Genomic DNA, 12,880 nt, shown 5'->3' with positions numbered 1-12,880 from the left:
CCCCCCCCCCCCTCCCCTCCCCTCCCCTCGTTTTTGTACGGTAAAAGTGCCATCTGTTGTTGAGTTGGTGCTGTCCATGCACACATCATATGCTTTAGTATATAGGAATATCCAACTGCATATGTCCACTGTAAAAGCGTATTCAGTATTTGAGTTGCAAGAAAATTTGGGTATTAATATACGACTTTTTTTTTCATGGAGTAGACTTTACTGCCTAATAATGTATTGTCTTATTAAACGGATTGGTTTGGTATTCTTAAGCTCGACTCTAGGCATGCAAATGTGATATATTTTAGCTACATCTTGTTTCATTGTCATTGGCTTTGTTTCTGCAGTCAAACAATGGTGTCTATACAGTAGGTGATTTTATGACAGGGAAGGAAGGGTTACATACAGTGAAGCCGACAACAACAGTTGATGAAGGTACTAGATACGTTTATCTTACCTTTATATTGTTTCAAGAGTCCTTGGCTGTATTCATTTCTGACGCTATATATGCAACGTGAACAGCATTGGAGATGCTAGTGGAGCACAGGATCACTGGCTTTCCTGTGATTGATGATGATTGGAACCTGGTATCCCCTTTACACCTGTTCTTCTTTTCTTTTTAAAGTTTTACAGGTTATATGATGCTTGCTTGTTAAATGAGAATTTGAACATTCAAGCATTATCAATATTCAACTGTTTCCTTTCTGGTTTCCTTGGATCATACATCCTTTTTAGGTGAAATTATGTTTTCTTCTTATATTAATATATGAGATTGTTATGCAAACATTATGACCTTTTCCATGGAGAAAAAGGAGCAGAATAGAGCACTAGCAGTTAATTTCAAAGCTTATTGCATTCAACCCATGGCAGAACTTTGTCCTAGAGCCTACGTTAAAATAAATAGAGATGACTATTTTGGAGGGTACCCATGAAACAAACGCACTATAGTGATATGAAAAAACAAGGATTCAGATTGGAGGTGTTCTAAGCTGATATGAAATCAAACAAAAAATTACGCTCAGCCCAACCAGAAGAAGGAAGTAGCTTATATCAATTTCTGGTTAAAAGTTTTAAAAGGATTCCTAAATGTTTCATTAGTTGAAAGGAACTTACTATCACGTTGAACCGTGACCCTGCTCAAGAAGCTTGAGGTACTGAAATCAAGATCTAATTTCATGCCACATAACCTGATGTTGTTGGCAATACTAGAAGTGAAGACTTATGGAAGCAAGAAGATGGACTTCCTTTGCAATATATGGGTGTTATGAGATTTATCTTGGCAGTTTGATGGCATATAATATAACTTATTATATGTATGCTTGAGCTAGATTAGAAATGTATCATCTAGCTTAGTAGCCTTTGCGTCGAGTAATCTTTATCCTTTTGGTTAGCTATGCCCATATCTACCACCTGCAATTTTGCTAAGCTGGTGGGCATGTAAAGTTTGTGCAGTCCAACATCAGTTCTTCTCCCCTTTGGAGGAGAAGATATGATAAGACTTTTTTGATAGAGCCATCTGCAGACAAGAGCTCTGTGATAACTTGCGACTATAAAGGTTGCCACTTGCAACTACAGTTCATGCAAATAGATAGTTTTTGCTCGTTATAACTGTTTGTGCCTCTGAACCTAGATAGTTGCCAATACCCTTTCAGTTGCAAAAGTCTCAGTTGCAATGCAAATCAACTGAAAAACTCAAGTCGCAACTCTAGTTAAAGCGCGTCCTCTCCAAATTTGCGTAGGCTTTAATCGTTTCTGATCATTATTTAGTCATGTTGGGTACTTGGTTTCTGCCATTTTTTAATAGGTTTATTTTTTAATAGTTTTAATAGTTATAACTTTTTTTGATCTGTTTTTGTACTATATCCTTTTCTCTGTCTGTACACTGGAACACAGTTGGCTTAATTCTGCCGCCCCTTGTTCTTCCATGCAGGTTGGCGTGGTCTCAGATTATGATTTACTAGCATTGGACTCCATATCAGGTTTCTTTCACAATTTTTTGTTATTATATTTATAGCTTTCAAGAAAACTAATTTGTTGCATTAATCTCGATATTGTGTTAAAATAATAGTATTTACCATGCATTTCTCTATTAGTGCCAATCTTTTTGCTAAACGCCTAAGAATAAGGTTTAACAACAAAATTTTAGTTTTGATGACATGGGATAATAAAATGTATATTTTTTAAATATTTAAGTAATGGATGTCAGTTTTGGAGTTCAAAAAACTAATTGGTTTTGAACCTCATATTACCAAAGAAACTAATTTAGGGTATAAGTAATGGGGAAATCGGATTTTGCTTTGAACCACATGTGCCCATGGCGTGTTCGCGGAGAATCCGTGTCCGACACGTGTCCGACACTGACACAGCACCCAGAACATTGTGTCCGAGCAACCTAGCTTAAAGCCCTTTGCAGCTTGAGGAATTGACTTTTTTGGGAAGGGAACCTTAGACAACATGGTTCTTGCATAAATCATCATCGTCTTCTTATGAATTGTCTTCTTGTTTCATTTTTAGGTGTTATTTGAGGTTCATTTGCCGTCCATCCTACTTGCCTTGACAACAAAATAATGTCTAGAATATGCAGGCTTGTGCTGCTTTCATTTAGGACTCATGACTGTCATCACCATTGTCAATCTTGCAAAAGAATAGTGAAAGGACAATTTTTTTGGATCCAATGGTGTGGATATCTTCATATCACAATATAACAATTCCAGGAAATTGTGGACGCCCAGCATCAGACTTAAAACGAGTATATTTGTTTCAAATTAACAAAACAGTACTTCAATTTTTAGAAAGCAAATTATACAAATATATTCTCTAGTCCAGATTCTAGCCCACAACTCCAAACATCACTTCAACTTCTTGGTCTGATAATTGTCTCAGGTGTAGTACAAAGTATCATGTGTGTTCTGATATTATATTCCCTGATTTAGCAAGCTCTCATACGCGGTTCCTTCTGATGTTTTGTTTTAGCAACATATTGTATATTTTGAAAAAACTTCATATACATTCAGAGGTTAAGATATATTTTTTGGGTTCTCTGACTAGTTGAAAACTTTACTATCTGCTTCTATTACCTGGAAGCATCAGTATCACGACATATAGACACTAATATCAAGCTCATGCAATGCTGTGGGTATTATTTACCGAGGTATATCTGTTGCCAAATTGATAATATGATTTTTATATATAACTATTTATAAAAACTTCAACGATAAATTTTTTTACTACTATTTACAGAGTGAATTTTCGGACCAGCTAACAAGATAATATACTAATTACAAGGTTTTATCAGTTTTCTTTAATAGAATCAGAAAAGATTTATATTTGTGATGTCCAATAAAGGTTAAATTATCATCTGCAGGGAAAAAAAAGTAGATATGAATAGTGTTCCATTTTAGCGACATATTACACATTTTGAAAAAAAATTCATATACATTCAGAAGTTAAGATATATTTCTTGTATTTTCTGAGTAGTTGAATACTTAACTACCTGCTTCTATTTACCTGGAAGCATCAGTATCGCAACATATTAACATTAGCTGATTTTCAGTACCATTTAATATTGGAATATCCTCTTTTGCGTTCAGGCAGTGGACGCTCTGATGCAAGCATGTTCCCGGAGGTCGATAGCACGTGGAAGGTACCTAATCCTTTTCCCATAGAAGTTTGTTATATGACTTGATAATGTTCCCTTCCTTATTTATCTTGCTTATTTACTATTTAAGAGCTTAGCTTCTGGGCTTATTGAAAGAGTGGGGGAACACTTGTGGTGGAAAGGTTAACTTTTCTTTATTCAAAAGAATTTAGAGGCACAGAATCTACAGATATGTTTGTCTTCTTTAAGAGGTCCATGAGGACATGCTACACAGTGTAGACACATGACATAACAAGACCATACAGTTTGGTGAGATTTGGCCAAGTGAATTTGCTATAAAGTTTCTCCATCCCTTATCGCGTCATAGTGACACTGATGTTGTTGGAAGCAAACGCTAGTAAAAAGGTTAGCACATGTTAGCAAGTGATGGGTAATATGTCTTCCTTCAAGATAGTCTGCTAGCTTCATTGTGATATAAGCTTATATAGAATTGCTATATGCCTCGTTTAGTTGCAGGAGAGGAAAACAAATCTCAAATCATGTTGTGTTTTCCTTGCAGACTAGGTGCATTGCTTTATGTGCAATTAGAGCTTTTAAATATTCAATTAAATTTAGAAAGATATTTCTTTACCCTCTAACCTCTAGTTTTTTAGCTTATTTGTTTTAAATTGGTATCGTTTGTATACACTGTAGCATTCATGTGAAAAGGAATGGCTAAGTTATAAGTTTTTTGCTTTGGCGTTTCAGTGTTTTCACAAAATGCTACTTAGTAGTAATGTCAGAAATGACGTGTAAAAGGAACGGCACTACTGGCTATCAACATTGCGCAGCTAGATTCATGGAAACGCTTACACTACCATTAAGAAATAAGAAATATCGGCATGTTAATGTTATCAATCAGTAGTATATTGGGAGGGGAAAAAAAGAAAAAGAAAATAATGATAATGACTCGCATGTTATTAGTATCGAGGGTAAAATTGCATAATTGGATAGTTTTCCTGAACTGCTTAGAAAAAGAAATGGGTTTTTTGTCTAATGAAGGTTAACAGATCAATATGTAAAATGTGAATGAAGTAGAGGAAGGGGCACAAGATAGAATTGGCAAAACGTTGGGCTATTGGACATATTTCTCCTTCTCCACTTTTGATAGGAACACTCGAGGGATTAAACGGAAAAATGGCTGAATAGCATCCAGCACAGAAAATGGCTGTGGAGAATGCTTGGTTGGTGCAGTGAATTATCTTACTATGAACATTTTTTGACATAAGATAGTTATGGACAAATAGTTTTATGCTGACGAAGAAGGGGGGAGTAATTGTTTTTTCTTGCAAGGAAAACACAACAAATCTCAAATCATGTTGTGTTTTCCTTGCAGACTAGGTGCATTGCTTTATGTGCAATTAGAGCTTTTAAATATTCAATTAAATTTAGAAAGATATTTCTTTACCCTCTAGCCTCTAGTTTTTTAGCTTATTTGTTTTAAATTGGTATCGTTTGTATACACTGTAGCATTCATGTGAAAAGGAATGGCTAAGTTATAAGTTTTTTGCTTTGGCGTTTCAGTGTTTTCACAAAATGCTACTTAGTAGTAATGTCAGAAATGACGTGTAAAAGGAACGGCACTACTGGCTATCAACATCGTGCAGCTAGATTCATGGAAACGCTTACACTACCATTAAGAAATAAGAAATATCGGCATGTTAATGTTATCAATCAGTAGTCTAGTATATTGGGAGGGGAAAAAAAGAAAAGAAAAAAAAGAAAAAGAAAATAATGATAATGACTCGCATGTTATTAGTATCGAGGGTAAAATTGCATAATTGGATAGTTTTCCTGAACTGCTTAGAAAAAGAAATGGGTTTTTTGTCTAATGAAGGTTAACAGATCAATATGTAAAATGTGAATGAAGTAGAGGAAGGGGCACAAGATAGAATTGGCAAAACGTTGGGCTATTGGACATATTTCTCCTTCTCCACTTTTGATAGGAACACTTGAGGGATTAAACGGAAAAATGGCTGAATAGCATCCAGCACAGAAAATGGCTGTGGAGAATGCTTGGTTGGTGCAGTGAATTATCTTACTATGAACATTTTTTGACATAAGATAGTTATGGACAAATAGTTTTATGCTGACGAAGAAGGGGGGAGTAATTGTTTTTTCTTGCAAGGAAAACACAACAAATCTCAAATCATGTTGTGTTTTCCTTGCAGACTAGGTGCATTGCTTTATGTGCAATTAGAGCTTTTAAATATTCAATTAAATTTAGAAAGATATTTCTTTACCCTCTAGCCTCTAGTTTTTTAGCTTATTTGTTTTAAATTGGTATCGTTTGTATACACTGTAGCATTCATGTGAAAAGGAATGGCTAAGTTATAAGTTTTTTGCTTTGGCGTTTCAGTGTTTTCACAAAATGCTACTTAGTAGTAATGTCAGAAATGACGTGTAAAAGGAACGGCACTACTGGCTATCAACATCGTGCAGCTAGATTCATGGAAACGCTTACACTACCATTAAGAAATAAGAAATATCGGCATGTTAATGTTATCAATCAGTAGTATATTGGGAGGGGAAAAAAAGAAAAAGAAAATAATGATAATGACTCGCATGTTATTAGTATCGAGGGTAAAATTGCATAATTGGATAGTTTTCCTGAACTGCTTAGAAAAAGAAATGGGTTTTTTGTCTAATGAAGGTTAACAGATCAATATGTAAAATGTGAATGAAGTAGAGGAAGGGGCACAAGATAGAATTGGCAAAACGTTGGGCTATTGGACATATTTCTCCTTCTCCACTTTTGATAGGAACACTTGAGGGATTAAACGGAAAAATGGCTGAATAGCATCCAGCACAGAAAATGGCTGTGGAGAATGCTTGGTTGGTGCAGTGAATTATCTTACTATGAACATTTTTTGACATAGGATAGTTATGGACAAATATGAGGATCAGTTTTATGCTGACGAAGAAGGGGGGAGTAATTGTGTGCTGGGACATGCAAACTAGACATCAGTGCATTTGGTATAATGTAGTTTCAATCTTTTGTTACTGATATTGAGAAATATTCCTGTTTTACTGCTTATTTTTTTTCTCAGTATGTGTTGCAAGTCTGAAATTTGAAAGGGAATGCTTAATATTACAAATTCTCATGCTGCAGACCTTCAATGAGATCCAGAAGCTGCTAAGTAAAACCAATGGTAAAGTTATTGGAGAGCTGATGACTCCTGCCCCACTTGTTGTTCGTGAAACAACCAACCTCGAGGATGCTGCAAGGTTGTACAACATTTCGTAGCAATATTGCTGAAAAAATATCTTTTGAACTCTGTATCAAAAATCATATAGGGGATAAGGAGAACATGACATGCTTCCAAACACAAATCTTTTAAGTTTTGTTAGATGATAAAGTAAATCGGAACACGTCATAACCAAAAACTTTAGCTTGAATGGTTACTTCCATCAACTTTAAGGTTTGTGATGGGAGATACGTGTCAAGTCCTCCGAGATACGTGTCAAGTCCTCCTTCCTCTATATGACTCTTTATAGAGGATCCTCAACAGGGATTTCCTTTCCTCACTAGTTCCTATGCAAGCTGAAATTTAAAGCTTAACTCCAGTTACACTATTGCAGATTACTTCTTGAAACAAAATATCGCCGGCTTCCTGTGGTAGACAGCACGGGTAAATTGGTAGGAAAACTGAAACTTCCCTCTCCTTTGGAGTTTATAAACTTCATTTCCTCCCGTCTGATGTGTTTTCTCCCTTCTCCTCTGAAGGTCGGTATCATCACGAGGGGAAATGTAGTTAGAGCAGCACTTGCGATCAAGCGTGAGATTGAAAAGAGTTCCAAAGCATGAGTTTGGAAAACAATCACAGATGATTTTATCAGAGCAATTGCAGCTTTCCGCATCCAAGTATCAAATCATAACTTTGTATCTCGTGTATATGCCTATTTATATGTTCTTTATCTTATTTATGTATTTGAACTGAAGTTTTGATCAGGCCCCAAGTCATTTCTTGCGGTCGAAAAACCAAGCTTGTAATACTTGAGAAATGACGCCGTCTCATTGAGGCTTCATTTTTTTGACTACTTACTAACAGAAGGATGAAATACAACTAGTATTCATGACCTAGCCTGTAAGTGCCGGTATTTTAGCAAGATCTTTGTATTCAATGCAATATTCCACGATTTTGTTACTCGAAAATCTTTTTTATCACAGTATCGGTCAAGGATGATAACTGTGTTGCGAACTTCGCCCCAGTGTTTCTTGTACCCTTGTCCTGAAGTTAATAGGTATTAAATGACGAGGTGTTGGTTTATTTCTTTGCAGAGAACGATGACTCTTTTATCTGAGAGGAAAGTGACTGCACAATAACCCCAGGCATAATGCTCTGCCATGGCAAAAGTTTCTCATTTGAAGAGTTCTTCTTAGTAGCGTTGCATCTTTTTTCTGGTTTTTGAACCACCCATTTTGTTCTTGTGGGTCTCCAAGCATCAATCATTTTTTTTCCAAATACCAATTTCTATTTGAGGAATTTTTTTCAAATTGACGTAAAGTCCAAGGAAATAATGGGAATGATGACTACACTAGCCTCTGTGTTTTCAAAAAAGAGGGGCACTTGGATGCGTTTTATTGGGTGATAAAGGATCTTAGGCGATTAGGCCTTCACAATTTTTGTGTGTCTATGACATTTTTAGGGTCACGTTAAAAAGGAAAATAGTGACAACTAAGACATTATGTTAATTGTTAAAGCTGTAATGATTAACTCCGCGATGAGGTACTTCTTATTTGAGAATGTGATGACCCTGAGAAAGAAAACTTTACCAGCTGGGGTTATTTAATTACCTTGGACATCGCTTTCATAGGAGATTTGTTTTATGAGCTTTGCTACAGGGACCCAAAATATGGGACTAATAGAAGGGACAAGTGAGGTGTCCCCCTCCAATTGGATAATGAGTTGGCCATCATTCCCCCTCCTATTGGATAATGAGTTGACCATCATTAATGATGACCAACTCATTATCCAATAGGAGGGGGACACCTCACTTGTCCCCCTATTGGTCCCATATTTTTGGTCCTTGGAGAATTTTTCTTGTTTTATTATAAAGTCATTATTACTGTGGATATCCTCTTACCACTTAATTAAATGCTCTGCTTTCTATTATTTGTATCGATTGCTTTTTTTTTTCCTTTTTCCAAGATTTCTTTTGATAGACATGCATTGAGTGTTATGGAGCTCTCCACTTGAGACTTGAGGGTGGCAAAAAAACCCCTCAAGATGATAAAAGGTAGATAGCACTGCTAATTAGTATCATTTTTGATACTGCAATAAATGATCTTCATTTTTCCTTTTTTTCCAGTTTTTTCCCCTTTCCCTTTCCCTGGCATATATTTCTCAAATAAAAATTAGGTTGCTAGTAAAATGATTAGTTCTGTGCAAATAAATAAATCAACTATTTAGAGGGAAAAATAAAGGTCATCTCAAAATTCTAAGCTCGTTTTCCTTTTCTATTCTCCCATTTATTTTATTTTTTCGGTTTCCGCAAGCGATTAGGTGTCTAATTGCATGTATTCTTCCCTTAACGACTATCATGTTCCTTTTTATGACCCAATTTATCATCCGTCTTCCTATGCAACAATAATTTATGATATTTCTTATATGGTTTTTATACTTGCATTTAGGCATGACTAACTCCACCTGTTTTGTTTAAGGGTAGTGATTTAAAGAAGGCAGCTCATGGCCATCTCACTTCCTATTTTAGTAACCAAAATGCTCATCAACCATCATCAATAATATTTTAGAAAGCTGAAGGCCAGATTGATGTTATATCTATTTAGCTTAAGCTTCATTTAAATGTCATTATCTTCAACTAATAATTTCAACACCAAAGAGTCCAGCATTCTTTAATACTTTTAATCAGGTGATAATGATGTATAGCTATATTCCTTAGGATATCTTTTGCTTGCTGGCTCTGAGCGTCTATTCCTACCCTCTGGCAATATTTAAAGTGTTATGAGAAATTTCAAGGTCCCATAGGATTGTGTCCATTTAACAAATCTCACCCCTACATCATGCCTCGAAGAGAGAACCTCAATCATTATTTACCTACTCTATAAAAGAGGTTCCATCTTTGAGGCATGATGTAGGGGTGAGGTTTGGTCACCTCACTACCAAGTTCAATAAAAGAACTTGGTACCAAGGTTCTCCATATTTCTCATATATATATATATATACTCACACATATATTATCTATGAATGACTTGTATACAGATTAGATGGTCATGACATCAAAGGTATAGATTGAGGTGCGTTGGCTTAATAAAGTATTGAGTCTACAATTGCAAGGACCCTCTTTCAACCAAAAAATTATGAAGAGATAAAGTAGAGAACCTTCTATCTTAGGGACCACTGAGCATGTGAACAGTTTATTGGTGAAATAGTGTGATACAGGAATAATAATAATAATAATAATAGGAGTAAAAAATTTCATTTGTAATGAAATGGAAGGCATAGAAGTTTTGAAGATTGAAATTGGCGGTAGAACCTCCTGTTTTCTGATGATTCTGATTGAAGATCAAACAAAAAAATGATCATTTTTATTGAAAACTTGACCAAAAATTCAAAAGCATTATTTGGGGATTAAATCTAAAGTAATTCAAGAAGAAGGGAAAAAGGGGGGGAAATGTGTATATATTCAGAGTTAGGACGAGACTTATTTTTCACTTTGGTACCCGAAAATTTACCATGTTTTCACTTTGATATCCCAACATATTTGTTAACACTTTGATACCTTTCCCTAACTTAGATTTCATTAGATTTTCTATTAGATTTGTATTGCACTTAGGTCCACTTTACTTATTTAGTCGCCAGGCGCCGAAACAACCAAATGTTCCCAGTAGCAATGGACGCGTATTATGTTCCAAGGACGCGATATGAATTGGACAAAAAATAACGAAAATTGGACGGGAGCATCAAGTTGACAAAGGATTGAAACTTTGGGGGTATATTAATTAGAAAAATACTTTTGTGGCCTCAGTGTGAAAAAAAAAAGAGAGAGAGGATAGACTGTGGGGCTACCAAAGTGAAAAGAAGCCACAGGATAATCAAGACTACCATTAATGTAGGCGTTAGATCCTCTCTTTCCTAAAAGAGAAATCATCAGAAAGCCATAAAATGTGGACTTGTATGCGCACGCCACTAAAAAAAAAAAAAAAATCAGATTTTTTACTTGGTCATTGGACTCCATTAGAGCCTCTATATTTATGATCTTTTATTGCAGTATCAAAAATCTAGGGTTGTACTTCAATTTTTATGGTCCCTCCCTCCCTCCAACCATATATGGCTCTGAAATCTGAAAGCGACAGGACTACAAATAAAAATGGATAGTTAGGGTCATTAAATTATATTGAGAAAGGGATGGAAGTGAAAATTTTTACTTTTGGTTGAGTGAACACATGGGGAGTTGGAAGCAAGCAGATTATGCTCTGCTGTTTTGAGGAAGGAATCAAAAGAGTTCCTTAGTTTGGTGTTTGTAGTTTAAGTTTTTTTAGCTTTGCTACAGGGACCCAAAATATGGGACCAACATGGCGGACAGTTGAGGTGTCCCTTTCTATTGCATAATGAGCCGACCATCATTAATGATGGCCAACTCATTATGCAATAGTCGGAGGACACCTCACATGCCCCCCCTGTTGGTCCCATATTTTGGGTCATTGGGGAATTTTTCTTTTGTTATTACAGTCACAGCAACAGTTAGCAACTATTGATTGGTTGGGGCCAGAAGTTGATGTAGTTTGTGCTCAGAGAAAGAGTAGGTTGGGCTCTGTAGAATGCCTACTTGCTTGTTGTGATAGAGTAAGCCAAACTGCTCAAGACTGGTTGCTAATGAGTTTTTTTATAAGAAACTTCCTTTGCTTTTATTAGCACGGTTGTTTTGAGGTCTAATTTATTATTTTAATTCGACGGAGTAGAGAGGCGTAAAAATTCGACGAGTAAAAACTAATTTCTTTGTGGAAATAAAATGAAGGACACCTTAAAATGAAACGTGATCGAGGAAGAGACCAGAATCAGTCCCGAAAGCGGCATTTACGCGTCCACGTCAAAAGAGCATAGCATAAAAATACGATAAAGGGCCCTCTTTAACTTTTTTTTTATGGGGAAGAAACAAATGCACAGTTCATAATTAATTTTGAATTGATGTTTATCAGTACACAAAATCAGTGCAAACACACACACAGAATGTTTTCGTTACGGGGCTGTTTGGTTGTTGTTGGTAAAATTATGTATTTATGACACAACTTTAAAAGTTGTTGTCCACCTCATCAATTTTACTTTTATACTTTTCTTTGTTTGTTTTTGATTCCATTGGAATCATAAATTGCTTGTTTGGTTAATAAATGTAACTTTAATTGTTTGTTTGGAAAGTGTAAAAAGTGTAAAAAGTGGTCTCTACTCAAATGATCATATTGGTTGGAATTATTTTTTATTATTTTTTCCTGACTTCAATGTCAGCTTTCTCCTAAAATCATATTTTTCTTTTATGAAATCACTTTACAAGCCACATCAGCATATGAAATCGCTTTACACTATTTTCACAACTACAAACAAACAATTGAAAGTGATGAAAGTGGGACCCACTTTTTTACATTTTCCATCATTTTACATGGTAAAAACATACAACCAAACAGCCCCTACCTATCTAGCTACTGAATCGATACAGTCAGTCAGTTCAATTGTCGTCGATTATTAAAATTGATAGTAGAACACATGTCGCATTATTATTTGTTCTGCCCATACCATCTTATAATTCAACATGAAAATATGTTAGGGACTCGATCCACCGGGGGACGTAGCGTGCCAAGGGAGCGAAGCTCTTTGACGGCGGCTTCTCTATAGATTTGGTTGCTATCTTTTTTTACTATCACCTTCTAAGCAATGGATCGTGTTTCATTAAACAGTTTTCTCTAATTGACGTGGGGTATTTTTTTTTTTTTTGAAAACTAATCTAACGGGACGATCCATAACATAACATTCAATCTGTACTTAAAAAGTAACAATTCTTAAAATATTTTTAAGAATTCTCGAAATTTAATAATCTAAGAGCTCACATTCATTTCACGCTCATTACTTACTATCATGAATCCGGATGCACTTGATACTTTTTCAAAATGTACGTGATTTTTCCCCGAACACGTGGGAAAAATGATCCAACTGTCCTTAAAGCAAGCAATTAGTGTACGACGCCCACAAAAGGATAGTGAGAGCTGTAGATATCGACAAGAGAAAGGAGGAGAGTATCAAC

At 35.6% G+C, this 12,880-nt stretch overlaps 1 protein-coding gene across 1 annotated transcript in view; it reads left to right on the top strand.

Moving 5' to 3' along the window:
• The window catches only part of LOC109841127 (CBS domain-containing protein CBSX1, chloroplastic), a 9,048-nt gene extending 1,293 nt beyond the window's left edge, over positions 1-7,755 (top strand). Inside the window, exons 2-8 of the mRNA XM_020409995.1 lie at positions 336-423; positions 511-575; positions 1,919-1,967; positions 3,579-3,631; positions 6,738-6,853; positions 7,208-7,265; positions 7,353-7,755. Of these exons, the coding sequence (XP_020265584.1) occupies positions 336-423; positions 511-575; positions 1,919-1,967; positions 3,579-3,631; positions 6,738-6,853; positions 7,208-7,265; positions 7,353-7,433 (510 nt within the window). The 3' untranslated portion in view covers positions 7,434-7,755. The remainder of the gene's footprint in view (positions 1-335; positions 424-510; positions 576-1,918; positions 1,968-3,578; positions 3,632-6,737; positions 6,854-7,207; positions 7,266-7,352) is intronic.

This window comes from Asparagus officinalis, chromosome 5 (assembly GCF_001876935.1).
Source record: "Asparagus officinalis chromosome 5, Aspof.V1, whole genome shotgun sequence".
NCBI classification, from domain to species: Eukaryota; Viridiplantae; Streptophyta; class Magnoliopsida; order Asparagales; family Asparagaceae; genus Asparagus; species Asparagus officinalis.
Note: the sequence above shows the minus strand (reverse complement) of the source record. Positions and strands in the feature narration are given on the sequence as shown.